Source organism: Bombina bombina, chromosome 5 (assembly GCF_027579735.1).
Source record: "Bombina bombina isolate aBomBom1 chromosome 5, aBomBom1.pri, whole genome shotgun sequence".
Lineage (NCBI taxonomy): Eukaryota > Metazoa > Chordata > Amphibia > Anura > Bombinatoridae > Bombina > Bombina bombina.
The window spans coordinates 2,739,577-2,761,259 of record NC_069503.1 but is presented as its reverse complement, the minus strand read 5'-3'; the positions used below and the strand labels follow the sequence as shown (position 1 = coordinate 2,761,259).

Genomic DNA, 21,683 nt, shown 5'->3' with positions numbered 1-21,683 from the left:
AACTCACTGATGTCCTGCAACTCATAAAGCTATACAAACACATAAGCTAAATACCTGTGTCTGGTCACCTTATATGTAAAACCCACTGATGTCCTGCTACTAATAAAGCTACACAAACACATACGCTAAATACATTTGTCTGGTCACCTTATATTTAAAACCCACTGATGCCCTGCAACTAATAAAGCTACACAAACACATAAGCTAAATACCTTTGTCTGGTCACCTTATATGTAAAGCTCACCAATTCCCTGAAACTCATAAAGCTACACAAATATATAAGCTAAATACCTGTGCCTGGTCACCTTATATGTAAAACCCACTGATGTCCTGCAACTCATAAAGCTACACAAACACATAAGCTAAATACCTGTGTCTGGTCACCTTATATGTAAAACCCACTGATGTCCTGCTACTAATAAAGCTACAGAAACATATAAGCTAAATACCTTTGTCTGGTCTCCTTATATGTAAAACCCACTGATGTCCTGCAACTCATAAAGCTACACAAACACATAAGCTAAATACCTGTGTCTGGTCACCTTATATGTAAAACCCACTGATGTCCTGCTACTAATAAAGCTACAGAAACATATAAGCTAAATACCTTTGTCTGGTCTCCTTATATGTAAAACCCACTGATGTCCTGCAATGTATAAAGCTACACAAACACGTAAGCTAAATACCTGTGTCTGGTCACCTTATATGTAAAACCGACTGATATCCTGCTACTAATAAAGCTACACAAACACATAACCAAAATACTTTTGTCTGGTCACGACTTTATATGTAAAGCTCACTGATGTCCTGCAACTCATAAAGCTACACAAACACATAAGCTTAATACCTGTGTCTGGTCACCTTATAGGTAAAACTCACTGATGTCCTGCAACTAATAAAGCTACACAAACACATAAGCTAAATAACCGTGCCTGGTCACCTTATAGGTAAAACTCACTGATGTCCTGCAACTCATAAAGCTAAGCAAACACATAAGCTAAATACCTGTGTATGGTAACTTTATATGTAAAACTCACTGATGTCCTGCTACTAATAAAGCTACACAAACACATAAGCTAAATACCTGTGTCTGGTCACCTTATATGTAAAACTCACTGATGTCCTGCAATGTATAAAGCTACACAAACACATAAGCTAAATAACCGTGCCTGGTCACCTTATATATAAAACTCACTGATGTCCTGCTACTAATAAAGCTACACAAACACATAAGCTAAATATCTTTTATCTGGTCACCTTATATGTAAAGCTCACCAATTCCCTGAAACTCATAAAGCTACACAAATATATAAGCTAAATACCTGTGCCTGGTCACCTTATATGTAAAACCCACTGATGTCCTGCAACTCATAAAGCTACACAAACACATAAGCTAAATACCTGTGTCTGGTCACCTTATATGTATAACTCACTGATGTCCTACTACTAATAAAGCTACACAAACACATAAGCTAAATACCTGTGTCTGTTCACCTTATATGTAAAATCCACTGATGTCCTGCTACTAATAAAGCTACACAAACACATAAGCTAAATACCTGTGTCTGGTCATCTTATATGTAAAACTCACTGATGCCCTGCAATGCATAAAGCTATATAAACACATAAGCTAAATACCTGTGCCTGAGCACCTTATATGAAAAACTCACTGATGTCCTGCAACTAATAAAGCTACACAAACACATAAGCTAAATACCTGTGTCTGGTCACCTTATATGTAAAACTCACTGATGTCCTGCTACTAATAAAACTACACAAACACATAAGCTAAATACCTGTGTCTGGTCACCTTATATGTAAAACTCACTGATGCCCTGCAATGTATAAAGCTATATAAACACATAAGCTAAATACCTGTGTCTGGGCACCTTATATGTAAAACTCACTGATGTCCTGCAACTAATAAAGCTACACAAACACATAAGCTAAATACCTGTGTCTGGTCACCTTATATGTAAAACCCACTGATGTCCTGCTACTAATAAAGCTACACAAACAAATAAGCTAAATACCTGTGTCTGGTCACCTTATATGTAAAACTCACTGATGTCCTGCAATGTATAAAGCTACACAAACACATAAGCTAAATACCTATGTCTGGTCACCTTATAGGTAAAACCCACTGATGTCCTGCTACTAATAAAGCTACACAAACAAATAAGCTAGATACCTTTGTTTGGTCACCTTATCTGAAAAACTCACTAATGCCCTGCAATATATAAAGCTACACAAACACATAAGCTAAACACCTGTGCCTTGTCACCTTATATGTAAAACCCACTGATGTCCTGCTACTAATAAAGCTACACAAACACATAAGCTAAATACCTGTGCCTGGTCACCTTATATGTAAAACTCACTGATGCCCTGCAATGTATAAAGCTACACAAACACATAAGCTAGATACCTGTGCCTGGTCACCTTATATGTAAAACCCACTGATGTCCTGCTACTAATAAAGCTACACAAACACATAAGCTAAATACCTGTGTCTGGTGACCTTATATGTAAAACTCACTGATGTTCTGCAATGTATAAAGCTACACAAACACATAAGCTAGATACCTGTGCCTGGTCACCTTATATGTAAAACCCACTAATGCCCTGCTACTAATAAAGCTACACAAACAAATAAGCTAAATACCTGTGTCTGGTCACCTTATAGGTAAAACTCACTGATGTCCTGCAATATATAAAGCTACACAAACACATAAGCTAAACACCTGTGCCTGGTCACCTTATATGTAAAACCCACTGATGTCCTGCTACTAATAAAGCTACACAAACACATAAGCTAAATACCTGTGCCTGGTCACCTTATATGTAAAACTCACTGATGCCCTGCAATGTATAAAGCTACACAAACACATAAGCTAGATACCTGTGCCTGGTCACCTTATATGTAAAACCCACTGATGTCCTGCTACTAATAAAGCTACACAAACACATAAGCTAAATACCTGTGTCTGGTGACCTTATATGTAAAACTCACTGATGTTCTGCAATGTATAAAGCTACACAAACACATAAGCTAGATACCTGTGCCTGGTCACCTTATATGTAAAACTCACTAATGCCCTGCAACTAATAATGCTACACAAACACATAAGTTAAATACCTGTGTCTGGTCACCGTATATGTAAAACCCACTGATGCTCTGCTACTAATAAAGCTACACAAACACATAAGCTAAATACCTGTGTCTGGTCACCTTATATGTAAAACTCACTGATGTCCTGCTACTAATAAAGCTACACAAACACATAAGCTAAATACCTGTGTCTGGTCACCTTATATGTAAAACTCACTGATGCCCTGCTACTAATAAAGCTACACAAACACATAAGCTAAATACACTGTGTCTGGTCACCTTATATGTAAAACTCACTGATGTCCTGCTACTAATAAAACTACACAAACACATAAGCTTAATACCTGTGTCTGGTCACCTTATATGTAAAACTCACTAATGCCCTGCAACTAATAAAGCTACACAAACACATAAGCTTAATACCTGTGCCTGGTCACCTTATATGTAAAACCCACTGCTGCCCTGCAACTAATAAAGCTACACAAACACATAAGCTTAATACCTGTGTCTGGTCACCTTATATGTAAAACTCACTAATGCCCTGCAACTAATAAAGCTACACAAACACATAAGCTAAATACCTGTGCCTGGTCACCTTATATGTAAAACCCACTAATGCCCTGCTACTAATAAAGCTACACAAACACATTAGCTAAATACCTGTGTCTGGTCCCCTTATATGTAAAACTCACTGATGTGCCGCTACTAATAAAGCTACACAAACACATAAGCTAAATACCTGTGTCTGATCACCTTATATGTAAAACTCACTGATGTCCTGCTACTAATAAAGCTACACAAACACATAAGCTAAATACCTGTGCCTGGTCACCTTATATGTAAAACTCACTGATGTCCTGCTACTAATAAAGCTACACAAACACATAAGCTAAATACCTGTGCCTGGTCACCTTATATGTAAAACTCACTGATGTCCTGCTACTAACAAAGCTACACAAACTAAATACCTGTGTCTGGTCACTTATATGTAAAACTCACTGATGTCCTGCAACTCATAAAGTTACACAAACACATAAGCTTAATACCTGTGTCTGGTCACCTTATATGTACAACACACTGATGTCCTGCTACTAATAAAGCTACACAAACACATAAGCTAAATACCTGTGTCTGGTCACCTTATAGGTAAAACTCACTGATGTCCTGCAACTCATAAAGATACACAAACACATAAGCTTAATACCTGTGTCTGGTAACCTTATATGTAAAACTCACTGATGTCCTGCAAATCATAAAGCTACACAAACACATAAGCTAAATACCTGTGCCTGGTCACCTAATAGGTAAAACTCACTGATGTCCTGCAACTCAAAGTTACACAAACACATAAGCTTAATACCTGTGTCTGGTCACCTTATTTGTAAAACTCACGGATGTCCTGCAATGTATAAAGCTATATAAACACATAAGCTAAATACCTTTGTCTGGTCACCTTATATGTAAAACTCACTGATGTCCTGCAACTCATAAAGCTACACAAACACATAAACTAAATACCTGTGTCTGGTCACCTTATAGGTAAAACTCACTGATGTCCTGCAACTCATAAAGCTAAGCAAACACATAAGCTAAATACCTGTGTATGGTCACTTTATATGTAAAACTCACTGATGTCCTGCAACTAATAAAGCTACACAAACACATAAGCTAAATACCTGTGTCTGGTCACCTTATATGTAAAACCCACTGATGTCCTGCTACTAATAAAGCTACACAAACACATAAGCTAAATACCTGTGTCTGGTCACCTTATATGTAAAACTCACTGATGTCCTGCTACTAATAAAGCTACACAAACAAATAAGCTAAATACCTTTGTCTGGTCACCTTATATGTAAAACTCACTGATGCTCTGCTACTAATAAAGCTACACAAACACATAAGCTTAATATCTGTGACTGGTCACCTTATAGGTAAAACTCACTGATGTCCTGCAACTCATAAAGCTACACAAACACATAAGCTAAATACCTGTGTCTGGTCACCTTATGTAAAACTCACTGATGTCCTGCAACTCATAAAGTTACACAAACACATAAGCTTAATACCTGTGTCTGGTCACCTTATATGTACAACACACTGATGTCCTGCTACTAATAAAGCTACACAAACACATAAGCTAAATACCTGTGCCTGGTCACCTAATAGGTAAAACTCACTGATGTCCTGCAACTCAAAGTTACACAAACACATAAGCTTAATACCTGTGTCTGGTCACCTTATTTGTAAAACTCACGGATGTCCTGCAATGTATAAAGCTATATAAACACATAAGCTAAATACCTTTGTCTGGTCACCTTATATGTAAAACTCACTGATGTCCTGCAACTCATAAAGCTACACAAACACATAAGCTAAATACCTGTGTCTGGTCACCTTATAGGTAAAACTCACTGATGTCCTGCAACTCATAAAGCTACACAAACACATAAGCTAAATAACCGTGCCTGGTCACCTTATAGGTAAAACTCACTGATGTCCTGCAACTCATAAAGCTAAGCAAACACATAAGCTAAATACCTGTGTATGGTCACTTTATATGTAAAACTCACTGATGTCCTGCTACTAATAAAGCTACACAAACACATAAGCTAAATACCTGTGTCTGGTGACCTTATATGTAAAACTCACTGATGTTCTGCAATGTATAAAGCTACACAAACACATAAGCTAGATACCTGTGCCTGGTCACCTTATATGTAAAACCCACTAATGCCCTGCTACTAATAAAGCTACACAAACACATAAGCTTAATACCTGTGTCTGGTCACCTTATATGTAAAACTCACTAATGCCCTGCAACTAATAATGCTACACAAACACATAAGTTAAATACCTGTGTCTGGTCACCGTATATGTAAAACTCACTGATGTCCTGCTACTAATAAAGCTACACAAACACATAAGCTAAATACCTGTGTCTGGTCACCTTATATGTAAAACTCACTGATGTCCTGCTACTAATAAAGCTACACAAACACATAAGCTAAATACCTGTGTCTGGTCACCTTATATGTAAAACTCACTGATGCCCTGCTACTAATAAATCTACACAAACACATAAGCTAAATACCTGTGTCTGGTCACCTTATATGTAAAACTCACTGATGTCCTGCTACTAATAAAGCTACACAAACACATAAGCTTAATACCTGCGTCTGGTCACCTTATATGTAAAACTCACTAATGCCCTGCAACTAATAAAGCTACACAAACACATAAGCTAAATACCTGTGCCTGGTCACCTTATATGTAAAACCCACTGATGCCCTGCAACTAATAAAGCTACACAAACACATAATCTTAATACCTGTGTCTGGTCACCTTATATGTAAAACTCACTAATGCCCTGCAACTAATAAAGCTACACAAACACATAAGCTAAATACCTGTGTCTGGTCCCCTTATATGTAAAACTCACTGATGTGCTGCTACTAATAAAGCTACACAAACACATAAGCTAAATACCTGTGTCTGGTCACCTTATATGTAAAACTCACTGATGTCCTGCTACTAATAAAGCTACACAAACACATAAGCTAAATACCTGTGTCTGGTCACCTTATATGTAAAACTCACTGATGTCCTGCTACTAATAAAGCTACACAAACACATAAGCTAAATACCTGTGTCTGGTCACCTTATATGTAAAACTCACTGATGCCCTGCTACTAATAAAGCTACACAAACACATAAGCTAATTACCTGTGCCTGGTCACCTTATATGTAAAACCCACTGATGTCCTGCTACTAATAAAGCTACACAAACACATAAGCTAAATACCTGTGTCTGGTCACCTTATATGTAAAACTCACTGATGTCCTGCTACTAATAAAGCTACACAAACATATAAGCTAAATACCTGTGTCTGGTCACCTTATATGTAAAACTCACTGATATCCTGCTACTAATAAAGCTACACAAACACATAAGCTAAATATCTGTGTCTGGTCACCTTATATGTAAAACTCACTGATGTCCTGCTACTAATAAAGCTACACAAACACATAAGCTAAATACCTGTGTCTGGTCACCTTATATGTAAAACTCACTGATATCCTGCTACTAATAAAGCTACACAAACACATAAGCTAAATATCTGTGTCTGGTCACCTTATATGTAAAACTCACTGATGCCCTGCTACTAATAAAGCTACACAAACACATAAGCTAAATACCTGTGCCTGGTCACCTTATATGTAAAACTCACTGATGTCCTGCAACTCATAAAGCTACATAAACACATAAGCTAAATACCTGTGTCTGGTCACCTTATATGTAAAACTCACTGATGCCCTGCTACTAATAAAGCTACACAAACACATAAGCTAATTACCTGTGCCTGGTCACCTTATATGTAAAACTCACTGATGTCCTGCAACTCATAAAGCTACATAAACACATAAGCTAAATACCTGTGCCTGGTCACCTTATATGTAAATTCTATTGGCCGATTTGAATGCAAGGTACTACATTTTGAACTGTGAGTAAATATTTTTGGGTTAGTGTTATTTTATTTTTTTAGATTAGGGCTTTGGCTTTTTTTTTTTAAAAAAAAGAGCTGAATGCCCTTTTAAGGGCAATGAAAAAAGAGCTGAATGCCCTTTTAAGGGCAATGAAAAAAAAAGCTGAATGCCCTTTTAAGGGCAATGCCCATACAAATGCCCCTTTAGGGGCAATGGGTAGCTTAGTTGTTTGTTTTTTTTAAAGTTAGTTTTTTTTATTTTGGGGGGTTGATTGAGTGGTGGAACATTGTATTTGTTTTACAGGTAAGAGAGCTGTTTAACTTAGGGCAATGTCCTACAAAAGGCCCTTTTAATGGCTATTGGTAATTTATTGTAGGCTAGGGGGTGTTTTTATTTGGGGGGGGGGGTTATTTTTATAGGGCTATTAGATAAAGTCACTATTACTATATTAAACTCCCTATGGTTTAATTGTTGTGGTGCTTTTCTTGTGAGTACTCTGATTTGCAGTCTCTTTGTTTATAGCATATGGTAACTTATGATTAAACGTTGTGTTAATTGTTGCTATCTGATTATCTCCACTACGGTGTGGCTACCAGCTCATTTCTCATATTCATCTAAGTTTTAATGCACTCACCTATCTCACAGATCCTTACCATATGTATATCTAATACAAGTTAAATATTATATTTAGCTGGCTCTCCTTGCTTATCTATGCATGGGCATATTGATAATTGTTTTTTCTCTTTCTTTCAGTGCTCAGTATTCATGTCCATTTTTTCTTTACTTTCTCTTTTGGCATACACTATTAGATAAGGTGTAATTGTTTTTATTCTTGATAATTACGTTTATTATTTTTTGTAAGCTTAGTGTTTTTTTATTTTTCGTAATTTAGTGTTTATTATTTTTTGTAATTAGATTTTTAATTTTTTTTCGTAGTGTTAGGTTTTTTTAAATTTGTAATTTAGGTTTTTTAATTGGTATTTTTTTATTTTATTAGAATAGTTATGTTAGGTTAATTTATAGTTTAATGTTAGCTTTCTTTTTATTTCACAGGTAAGTTTTTATTTATTTTAAGATAGGTATATTGTAATTTAAAGTTAGGGGGGGTGTTAGGTTTAGGGGTTAATAGTTTAGTGTTTTGCGATGTGGGAGGCCGGAGGTTTAGGGGTTAATAGGTTTATTTAGTGGCGGCGATGTGGGAGGCCGGAGGATTAGGGATTAAAAGCTTTATAGTGGCAGCAATGTCGGGGAGCGGCTGATTAGTGGTTAATAATAGCTTTATTATATTCTCACAATGTCGGGGAGCGGCGAATTAGGGGTTATTAGATTTATTTAATAGTCGCGATGTGGGTGGGCGGCAGATTAGGGGTTACGTTTTATATAGTGTTTGTGATGCGGGAGGGTGGCGGTTTAGGGGTTAATAGGTAGTTTATGGGTGTTAGTGTACTTTGTAACAGTTTAGTTATGAGTTTTGTGAAACATTTTTGCTGCGCAAAACTCATAACTACTGCTTTCAGATGGCGGTATGGATCGTGTCCGTATAGGGTGTAACGCAAGCATTTTAGCCTCAACACACAACCTGTAATACCGGCGCTATGAAAATCGCACGCTATATCAATTTTTTTAAAGCGGAATGGAAGTTGCGTTACTGACCATTACACTGGAATTGCCATTTTTTTCAGCGTTAAAAGCCGTAACGCAAAACTCGTAATCTACCTAAAAGTGAATTAATTGCCTTTTCGATTCTTCTTTCCCTACAGTCCATTTGCAGCGGGTTCAACTATCCTGATGCCTATTGCCCTGTGGCGGACACAGAGTATAAAATGGAGAGATTACATAGAAAGCCGGGCACAACACCCTATGCACCAAAGCTGCCCACATTTCAGGATGTGGAGAATACACTGAAGCTTAGATATTTTGACACACCTCCATTTAATGAGACATCCAGGCGCAGCTTCCGCAATGCTCTAGAAGGTGAGTTATTATAGTAATACAGTAATGTTACACATGTGCAGTTTGTTTCGGCCGAATTTTGGCTGATTTGGAAATTCGAGTCAATCAGAATCGGCAACAAGTGAAAATACTGAAAAAATACAGAAAACTAATAAATCGGTTTACAATTTTTCTGATCCATTTGTTATTTCGCATCCATTCTTTTTCATATTTAATATTATAATTTTAAACCGCAGTCCCCCAATATACAAGTAATGTTAGTTCTTTTTTTAACTTTAAGCTTAGGTTTGATTTTTGTTTCACAGGTAAGTTTTTATTCCTTTTAACTAGGTAGTTAGTAATATTGTAACGTTAATTTAGGTGTATTTTTATTATGTTAAAGTTAGGGGTTTTAGGTTTAGTGGTTAGTTTAATTTAGGTAGTTGCGATGTGGATGGATGGCGGTTTAGAAGTTAATAAGTTTATTTTGTGTTGCAATGTGGGGGGACGGGTGGTTTAGAGGTTAATACGTTTATTTAGTGTTGGTGATGTGGGGGGATGGCGGTTTAGAATGATAATATTAATGAATATGAAAAACAATGGATACAAAATAACGAATGGATCAGAAAAACTGTTAACTAATTAATTAGTTTTCTGTATTTTTTCAGTATTTTCATATGTTGCCAATTCAGATTGACTCGAATCTCCAAATCAGCCAAAATTCGCACCAAAATTAAAATTTGGCCGAAACGAACAGCATATGTCTAGTTATAGTAATGTTAGTTATTTTGTAGTAACATTACTGTAATGTTATAGTAGTGTTATAAAAATGTTATAGAAATATTACAGTAATGCTATAGTAATACTATTGTAATGTTATAGTAATTCTATTGTAATGTTATAGTAATTCTATTGTAATGTTACTGTAATGTTATCGTAAAACTATTGTAATGTTATATTAATGTTACAGTAGTGTTATAGTAAAAGTATTGTAATGCTATAGTAATACTATTGTAATGTTATAGTAATACTATTGTAATGTTATATAAATATTACAGTAATGTTATAGTAATACTATTGTAATGTTACAGTAGTGTTAGTAATACTATTGTAATGTTATAGAAATATTACAGTAATACTATTGTAATGTTATATTAATACTATTGTAATGTTATATAAATATTACAGTAATGTTATAGTAATACTATTGTAATGTTACAGTAGTGTTAGTAATACTATTGTAATGTTATAGAAATATTACAGTAATACTATTGTAATGTTATATTAATACTATTGTAATGTTATAGAAATATTACAGTAATGTTATAGTAATACTATTGTAATGTTACAGTAGTGTTAGTAATACTATTGTAATGTTATAGAAATATTACAGTAATACTATTGTAATGTTATATTAATACTATTGTAATGTTATAGAAATATTACAGTAATGTTATAGTAATACTATTGTAATGTTACAGTAGTGTTAGTAATACTATTGTAATGTTATAGAAATATTACAGTAATACTATTGTAATGTTATATTAATACTATTGTAATGTTATATAAATATTACAGTAATACTATTGTAATGTTATATTAATGTTACAGTAGTGTTACAGTAGTGTTATAGTAAAAGTATTGTAATGCTATAGTAATACTATTGTAATGCTATAGTAATACTATTGTAATGTTATATAAATATTACAGTAATGTTATAGTAATACTATTGTAATGTTACAGTAATGTTACAGTAATGTTATAGTAATACTATTGTAATGTTATAGAAATATTACAGTAATGATATAGTAATACTATTGTAATGTTACAGTAGTGTTATAGTAATACTATTGTAATGTTATAGAAATATTACAGTAATACTATTGTAATGTTATATTAATACTATTGTAATGTTATATAAATATTACAGTAATGTTATAATAATACTATTGTAATGTTACAGTAGTGTTATAGTAATACTATTGTAATGTTATAGAAATAGTACAGTAATACTATTGTAATGTTACTGTAATGTTATCGTAAAACTATTGTAATGTTATATTAATAATGTTACAGTAGTGTTACAGTAGTGTTATAATAAAAGTATTGTAATGCTATAGTAATACTATTGTAATGTTATAGTAATACTATTGTAATGTTATATAAATATTACAGTAATGTTATAGTAATACTATTGTAATGTTATATAAATATTACAGTAATACTATTGTAATGTTATCGTAAAACTATTGTAATGTTATATTAATGTTACAGTGGTGTTACAGTAGTGTTATAGTAAAAGTATTGTAATGCTATAGTAATACTATTGTAATGTTATAGTAATACTATTGTAATGTTATATAAATATTACAGTAATGTTATAGTAATACTATTGTAATGTTACAGTAGTGTTATAGTAATACTATTGTAATGTTATATAAATATTACAGTAATGATATAGTATACTATTGTAATGTTATAGTAATGTTACAGTAGTGTTATAGTTATGATATAGTAATGTTACTGTAATGTTATAGTAATACTATTGTAATGTCACAGTAGTCTTATAGTTATGATATAGTAATGTTACTGTAATGTTATAGTAATACTATTGTAATGTTACAGTAGTGTTATAGTTATGATATAGTAATGTTACTGTAATGTTATCGTAAAACTATTGTAATGTTATAGTAATGTTACAGTAAAAGTATTGTAATGTTACAGTAATGCTATTGTAATGTTACAGTAGTGTTACAGTAATACTATTGTAATGCTATAGTAATGTTACTGTAAAGTTACAGTAATACTATTGTAATGTTATAGTAACTATATTGTAATGTTACTGTAATGTTATCGTAAAACTATTGTAATGTTATATTAATGTTACAGTAGTGTTATAGAAATATTACAGTAATATTATAGTAATACTATTGTAATGTTATATTAATGTTACAGCAATCTTATAGTAATGATATAGTAATGTTACTGTAATGTTATAGTAATTTTATTTTAATACTATAGTAGTTACTGTAACATTATAGTAATTATATTGTAATGTTACTGTAATGTTATCGTTATGTTACAGTAATACTATTTTAATGTTACAGTAATGTTATAGAAATATTACAGTAATATTATAGTAATACTATTGTAATGTTCAGGGCCGTCTTTAATATTGACTGGACACTGGGCAAACATTTTCTTGCCCCCCCATGCAATTTTGTTCTCCACCCCAACATCCCAAAAAACAACTAAATCAATTTATTTTATATATATTTTTTTTAATTATTAGACCAGCAGTGGATCATCCACTGCTGGGCTAATCATGTTTTTAAAAAATGAAATAAATTGCAATATGTGAAACTGGACCTAAGTAGTACTAATAAGCAAATATATAAATTCCTCCACTGTGGTACATTTAATATTCTTTTGAATGTGATTCTGGTGTGAGGTTAGCTGGTTAGATTTAGGGCAGCCAACAGGAGCAAAGCAAGGTAAAGACTGAGGAGGAAGCATGGAGGTGCATACAAATATAAGTTTACTGACTGGAACAGCAGAACTGCTATGGGAAGCTGTAAAATCTGAGACAGAGAGAAAACAAACTAACGGCTAGATTTAGAGTTTTGCGGCCAAAGGGGTGCGTTAGCTACGCGTGTTTCCCCCCCCCCCCGCACCTTTTAAACAACGCTGGTATTTAGAGTTCTCTGAAGGGCTGCATTAGGCTCCAAAAAGGGAGCGTACAGGCAAATTTACCGCCACTGCAACTCTCAATACCAGCGTTGCTTACGGACGCGGCCAGCTTAAAAAACGTGCTTGTGCACTATATCCCCATAGGAAACAATGGGGCAGTTTGAGCTGACAAAAAACCTAACACCTGCAAAAAAGCAGAGTTCAGCTCCTAACGCAGCCCCATTGTTTCCTATGGGGAAACACTCCCTAAGTCTGCACCTAACACCCTAACATGTACCCCGAGTCTAAACACCCCTAACCTTACACTTAATAACCCCTAATCTGCCGCCCCCGCTATCGCTGACCCCTGCATATTATTATTAACCCCTAATCTGCCCTCCCTAACATCGCCGCCACCTAACTTCAAGTATTAACCCCTAATCTGCCGACCGGACCTCGCAGCTACTCTAATAAATGTATTAACCCCTAAAGCTAAGTCTAACCCTAACACTAACACCTCCCTAAGTTAAATATAATTTAAATTTAACGAAATAAAATAAATCTTATTAAATAAATTAATCCTATTTAAAGCTAAATACTTACCTGTAAAATAAACCCTAATATAGCTACAAAATAACGAATAATTATATTGTAGCTATTTTAGGATTTATATTTATTTTACAGGCAACTTTGTATTTATTTTAACCAGGTACAATAGCTATTAAATAGTTAATAACTATTTAATAGCTACCTAGTTAAAATAATTACAAAATTACCTGTAAAATAAATCCTAACCTAAGTTACAATTAAACCTAACACTACACTATCAATAAATTAACTAAACGATCTACAATTATCTACAATTAAATCAACTAAACTAAATTACAAAAAAAACAAGCACTAAATTACAAAAAATAAAAAAAGATTACAAGAATTTTAAACTAATTACACCTACTCTAAGCCCCCTAAAAAAATAACAAAGCCCCCCCAAAATAAAAAAATGTCCTACCCTATTCTAAAATAAAAAGTTAACAGCTCTTTTACCTTAGAATCAAAATAATGGAAAACAGCACACCAATTTTCCTCTTTCAGTGGGGCACGGAGCAACAAACTTGCCAAGTCTCACCAAAGTCCATGAATTTCAAGAAAAACCAGCCCCCAATGGGACCCATGACAAAAGAATAAAAGGTCTTTTAAAGAAATTGGTGGCTGGAGTTTCTTGAAATTCAAGCTCTTTTACCTTACCAGCCCTTAAAAGGGCCTTTTGTGGGGCATGCCCCAAAGTAAACGGCTCTTTTGCATTTAAAAAAAAATACAATACCCCCCAACGTTACAACCCACCACCCACATACCCCTAATCTAACCCAAACCCCCCTTTAAAAAAACCTAACACTAGATCTCCCTACCTTATCTTCACCACGCCAGGTATCACCAATCCGTCCAGAAGAGGGTCCGAAGTCTTCATCCTATCCGGCAAGAAGAGGACATCTGGACCGGTAGACATGGTCATCCAGGCGGCGTCTTCTATCTTCATCCATCCGGCGGGAGCGGGACCATCTTGAAGCAGCCGACGCGGATCCATCCTCTTCTTCCGGCGACTCACGACGAATGAAGGTTCCTTTAAGTGACGTCATCCAAGATGGCGTCCCTCGAATTCCGATTGGCTGATAGGATTCTATCAGCCAATCGGAATTAAAGTAGGAAAAATATGATTGGCTGATTGAATCAGCCAATCAGATTCAAGTTCAATCCGATTGGCTGATCCAATCAGCCAATCAGATTGAGCTCGCATTCTATTGGCTGTTCCGATTGAACTTGAATCTGATTGGCTGATTCAATCAGCCAATCAGATTTCTCCTACCTTAATTCCGATTGGCTGATAGAATCCTATCAGCCAATCGGAATTTGAGGGACGCCATCTTGGATGACGTCACTTAAAGGAACCTTCATTAGTCGGGAGTCGCCAGAAGAACAGGATGGATCCGCGTCGGCTTCTTCAAGATGGTCCCGTTCTGTGCCAGATGGATGAAGATAGAAGACGCCGCCTGGATGAACATGTCTACCGGTCCGGATGTCCTCTTCTTGCCGGATAGGATGAAGACTTCGGACCCTCTTCTGGACGGATCGGTGATACCCGGCGTGGTGAAGATAAGGTAGGAGATCTTCAGGGGCTTAGTGTTAGGTTTTTTTAAGGGGGGTTTGGGTTAGATTAGGGGTATGTGGGTGGTGGGTTGTAATGTTGGGGGGGTAATGTATGTTTTTTTAAAATGCAAAAGAGCTGTTTACTTTGGGGCATGCCCCGCAAAAAGCCCTTTTAAGGGCTGGTAAGGTAAAAGAGCTGTTAACTTTATTTTAGAATAGGGTAGGGCATTTTTTTTTATTTTGGGGGGCTTTGTTATTTTTTTAGGGGGCTTAGAGTAGGTGTAATTAGTTTAAAATTCTTGTACTCTTTTTTATTTTTTGTAATTTAGTGTTTGTTTTTTTTGTAATTTAGTTTAGTTGATTTAATTGTAGATAATTGTAGGTAGTTTAGTCAATTAATTTATTGATAGTGTAGTGTTAGGTTTAATTGTAAATTAGGTTAGGATTTATTTTACAGGTCAATTTGTATTTATTTTAGATAGGTAGTTATTAAATAGTTCATAAATATTTAGTAATTATTCTACCTAATTAAAATAAATACAAAGTTGCTTGTAAAATAAAAATAAACCCTAAGCTAGCTACAATGTAACTTAGTTATATTGTAGCTAGCTTAGGGTTTATTTTATAGGTATTTAGTTTTAAATGGGAATTATTTAGGTAATGATAGGAATTTTAATTAGATTTATTTAAATTATATTTGTTAGGGCTGTTAGGGTTAGACTTAGATTTAGGGGTTAATACATTTAATATAGTGGCGGCGATGTTGGGGGCGGCAGATTAGGGGTTAATAAGTGTAGGTAGGTTGCGGCGACATTGGGGCGGGAGATTAGGGGTTAATAAATATAATGTAGGTTGTGGCGATGTCCGGAGCGGCAGATTAGGGGTTACAAATTTTATTTTAGTATTTGTGATACGGGAGGGCCTCAGTTTAGGGGTTAATAGGTAGTTTATGGGTGTTAGTGTACTTTTAAGCACTTTAGTTATGAGTTTTATGCTACGGCGTTGTAGTGTAAAACTCATAACTACTGACTTTAAAATGCGTTAGGAATCTTGTCGGTATAGGCTGTACCGCTCACTTTTTGGCCTCCCAGGACAAACTCTTAATACCAGCACTATGGAAGTCCCATAGAAAAAAGGCTTTACGAACTTTATGCAAGTCGGTTTGCGGTAAGGCCAACAAAGTGTGCGGTACACCTATACCTGCAAGACTCGTAATTGCAGCGGGCGTAAAAAAGCAGCGTTAGGACCTGTTAACGCTGCTTTTTTACCTTAATGCACAACTCGTAATCTAGCCGTTATTCTTCCCACTGACACCTTTCTACAAAGGACTGCTCCCCTAACAAGCTTCAGTTAGTTGATCTTAGGGCCACAGCAGAAAGAGCAGGGCTAAGGGGACCAGCAGACTGGATGCTGTCTGCCCAAGGCTGCATGGATACAGTGTGAGATGAGTCACACAGCCTCAAGACTGAAGAGAGCAGTGCCTGCCGCTGCTCAGATGCTCAATTCCTCGCGTGCCTGCCGCTGCTCAGATGCTCAATTCCTCACGTGCCTGCCGCTGCTCAGATGCTCAATTCCTCACGTGCCTGCCGCTGCTCAGATGCTCAATTCCTCACGTGCCTGCCGCTGCTCAGATGCTCAATTCCTCACGTGCCTGCCGCTGCTCAGATGTTGAAATAATCACGTGCCTGCCACTCCAGCTTTCTGCTGCTTGCGCCTACAGTCAGCCCTACCCAGAAACATCCCTACCACAAGAGCAGATTTCTGGTAACAGTGGTAACCCCAGTAGGACCTTTTTATGATGCAGTGGGACTGGCTGGGTGCCGAGTTAGGGCTTAGCATTCAGTGCTGCACAGTGCACATCTAAAAAATCACATGGCACTAGCTTGGCATGTCACATGACACCGGCACGGTCTGGCAGAGTTTCTTACAAATAAATATAAGCAGAGAACTTTTCACTGTGACAGTATTAGGACTGACTGTGTGTGTCCCCCATATCATATAACATCAGCAGTCTGGCATGAACCAAAAAAAAATATTTTTTTTAGGACTCTTGGGCCCCTCAACAAAGACTGGCCCCTGGGCAGCTGCCCCTTTTGCCCTGTGTTAAAGACGGCCCTGGAAATGTTATAGTAATGCTATAGTAATGTTACTGTAAAGTTACATTAATACTATACTATTAAATGTTATAGTAATGTTACTGTAAAGTTACAGTAATACTATTGTAATGTTATAGTAATGCTATGGTAATGCTATAGTAATGTTACTGTAAAGTTACAGTAATACTATTGTAATGTTATAGTAATGTTATAGTAATGTTACTGTAAAGTTACAGTAATACTATTAAAATGCTATAGTAATGCTATAGTAATGCTATAGTAATGTTACTGTAAAGTTACAGTAATACTATTGTAATGTTATAGTAATGCTATAGTAATGTTACTGTAAAGATACAGTAATACTATAGTAATGTTATAGTAATGTTATAGTAATGTTACTGTAAAGTTACATTAATACTATACTATTAAATGTTATAGTAATGCTATAGTAATGTTACTGTAAAGTTACAGTAATACTATTGTAATGTTATAGTAATGCTATGGTAATGCTATAGTAATGTTACTGTAAAGTTACAGTAATACTATTGTAATGTTATAGTAATGTTATAGTAATGTTACTGTAAAGTTACAGTAATACTATTAAAATGCTATAGTAATGCTATAGTAATGCTATAGTAATGTTACTGTAAAGTTACAGTAATACTATTGTAATGTTATAGTAATGCTATAGTAATGTTACTGTAAAGATACAGTAATACTATTGTAATGTTATAGTAATGTTATAGTAACGTTACTGTAAAGTTACAGTAATACTATTGTAATGTTACAGCAATGCTATAGTAATAATATTGTAATAATATATTAATGTTACTCTAAAGTTACAGTAATGCTATAGTAATACTATTGTAATGCTATAGTAATGTTACAGTAATGCTATAGTAATACTATTGTAATGTTACAGTAATGCTATTGTAATGTTACAGTAATGCTATAGTAATACTATTTCAATGTTACAGTAATGCTATAGTAATGTTACTGTAAAGTTACAGTAATACTATTGTAATGTTACAGTAATGCTATAGTAAAAATATTTTAATGTTATAGTAATGCTATTGTAATGTTACACTAATGCTATAGTAATGCTATAGTAATGTTAGTGTAATGTTACAGTAATGCTATTGTAATGTTAAGTAATGCTATAGTAATACTATTTCAATGTTACAGTAATGCTATAGTAATGTTACTGTAAAGTTACAGTAATACTATTGTAATGTTACAGTAATGCTATAGTAATACTATTTTAATATTATAGTAATGCTATTGTAATGTTACAGTAATGCTATTGTAATGCTATAGTAATGTTAGTGTAATGTTACAGTAATGCTATTGTAATGTTACAGTAATGCTATTGTAATGTTACAGAAATGCTATAGTAATACTATTTCAATGTTACAGTAATGCTATAGTAATGCTATAGTAAAGTTACTGTAAAGTTACAGTAATACTATTGTAATGTTACAGTAATGCTATTATAATGTTACAGTAATGCTATAGTAATACTATTGTAATGTTACAGTAATGCTATAGTAATGTTACTGTAAAGTTACAGTAATACTATTGTAATGTTATAGTAATGCTATAGTAATGTTACTGTAAAGATACAGTAATACTATTGTAATGTTACAGCAATGCTATAGTAATACTATTGTAATAATATATTAATGTTACTCTAAAGTTACAGTAATGCTATAGTAATACTATTGTAATGCTATAGAAATGTCACTGTAAAGTTACAGTAATACTATTGTAATGTTACAGTAATGCTATTGTAATGTTACAGTAATGCTATAGTAATGTCACTGTAAATTTACAGTAATACTATTGTAATGTCACAGTAATGCTATAGTAATACTATTTTAATGTTATAGTAATGCTATTGTAATGTTACAGTAATGTTAGTGTAATGTTACAGTAATGCTATTGTAATGTTACAGTAATGCTATAGTAATGTTACTGTAAAGTTACAGTAATACTATTGTAATGTTACAGTAATGCTATAGTAATACTATTTTAATGTTATAGTAATGCTATTGTAATGTTACACTAATGCTATAGTAATGCTATAGTAATGCTATAGTAATGTTAGTGTAATGTTACAGTAATGCTATAGTAATACTATTTCAATGTTACAGTAATGCTATTGTAATGTTACTGTAAAGTTACAGTAATACTATTGTAATGTTACAGTAATGCTATAGTAATACTATTTCAATGTTACAGTAATGCTATTGTAATGTTACTGTAAAGTTACAGTAATACTATTGTAATGTTACAGTAATGCTATAGTAATACTATTTCAATGTTACAGTAATGCTATTGTAATGTTACTGTAAAGTTACAGTAATACTATTGTAATGTTACAGTAATGCTATAGTAATGTTACTGTAAAGTTACAGTAATACTATTGTAATGTTACAGTAATGCTATAGTAATACTATTTTAATGTTATAGTAATGCTATTGTAATGTTACACTAATGCTATAGTAATGCTATAGTAATGCTATAGTAATGTTAGTGTAATGTTACAGTAATGCTATAGTAATACTATTTCAATGTTGCAGTAATGCTATTGTAATGTTACTGTAAAGTTACAGTAATACTATTGTAATGTTACAGTAATGCTATAGTAATACTATTTTAATGTTATAGTAATGCTATTGTAATGTTAGTGTAATGTTAGTGTAATGTTACAGTAATGCTATTGTAATGTTATAGAAATGCTATAGTAATACTATTTCCATGTTACAGTAATGCTATAGTAATGCTATAGTAAAGTTACTGTAAAGTTACAGTAATACTATTGTAATGTTACAGTAATGCTATTATAATGTTACAGTAATGCTATAGTAATACTATTGTAATGTTACAGTAATGCTATTGTAATGTTACAGTAATGCTATTGTAATGTTACAGAAATGCTATAGTAATACTATTTCAATGTCACAGTAATGCTATAGTAATGCTATAGTAAAGTTACTGTAAAGTTACAGTAATACTATTGTAATGTTACAGTAATGCTATTATAATGTTACAGTAATGCTATAGTAATACTATTGTAATGTTACAGTAATGCTATAGTAATGTTACTGTAAAGTTACAGTAATACTATTGTAATGTTATAGTAATGCTATAGTAATGTTACTGTAAAGATACAGTAATACTATTGTAATGTTACAGCAATGCTATAGTAATACTATTGTAATAATATATTAATGTTACTCTAAAGTTACAGTAATGCTATAGTAATACTATTGTAATGCTATAGTAATGTTACTGTAAAGTTCCAGTAATACTATTGTAATGTTACAGTAATGCTATAGTAATACTATTTTAATGTTATAGTAATGCTATAGTAATGTTACAGTAATGTTAGTGTAATGTTACAGTAATGCTATTGTAATGTTACAGTAATGCTATAGTAATGTTACTGTAAAGTTACAGTAATACTATTGTAATGTTACAGTAATGCTATAGTAATACTATTTTAATGTTATAGTAATGCTATAGTAATGTTAGTGTAATGTTACAGTAATGCTATTGTAATGTTATAGTAATGCTGTAATACTATTTCAATGTTACAGTAATGCTATTGTAATGTTACTGTAAAGTTACAGTAATACTATTGTAATGTTACAGTAATGCTATAGTAATACTATTTTAATGTTATAGTAATGCTATAGTAATGTTACAGTAATGTTAGTGTAATGTTACAGTAATGCTATTGTAATGTTACAGAAATGCTATAGTAATACTATTTCCATGTTACAGTAATGCTATAGTAAAGTTACTGTAAAGTTACAGTAATACTATTGTAATGTTACAGTAATGCTATTATAATGTTACAGTAATGCTATAGTAATACTATTGTAATGTTACAGTAATGCTATTATAATGTTACAGTAATGCTATAGTAATACTATTGTAATGTTACAGTAATGTTATAGTAATGCTATAGTAATACTATTGTAATGCTATAGTAATGTTACTGTAATGCTATTGTAATGTTACAGTAATGCTATAGTAATGCTATTGTATTGCTATAGTAATGTTAGTGTAATGTTACAGTAATGCTATTGTAATGTTATAGTAATGCTATAGTAATACTATTTCAATGTTACAGTAATGTTATAGTAATGTTACTGTAAAGTTACAGTAATACTATTGTAATGTTACAGTAATGCTATAGTAATACTATTTTAATGTTATATTAATGCTATTGTAAT

At 33.5% G+C, this 21,683-nt stretch overlaps 1 protein-coding gene across 1 annotated transcript in view; it reads left to right on the top strand.

Annotated features, from left to right (window-relative positions):
- The window catches only part of LOC128659663 (tyrosinase-like), a 142,675-nt gene that overhangs the window by 37,328 nt on the left and 83,664 nt on the right, over positions 1-21,683 (top strand). Inside the window, exon 2 of the mRNA XM_053713232.1 lies at positions 9,361-9,574. Within this exon, the coding sequence (XP_053569207.1) occupies positions 9,361-9,574 (214 nt within the window). The remainder of the gene's footprint in view (positions 1-9,360; positions 9,575-21,683) is intronic.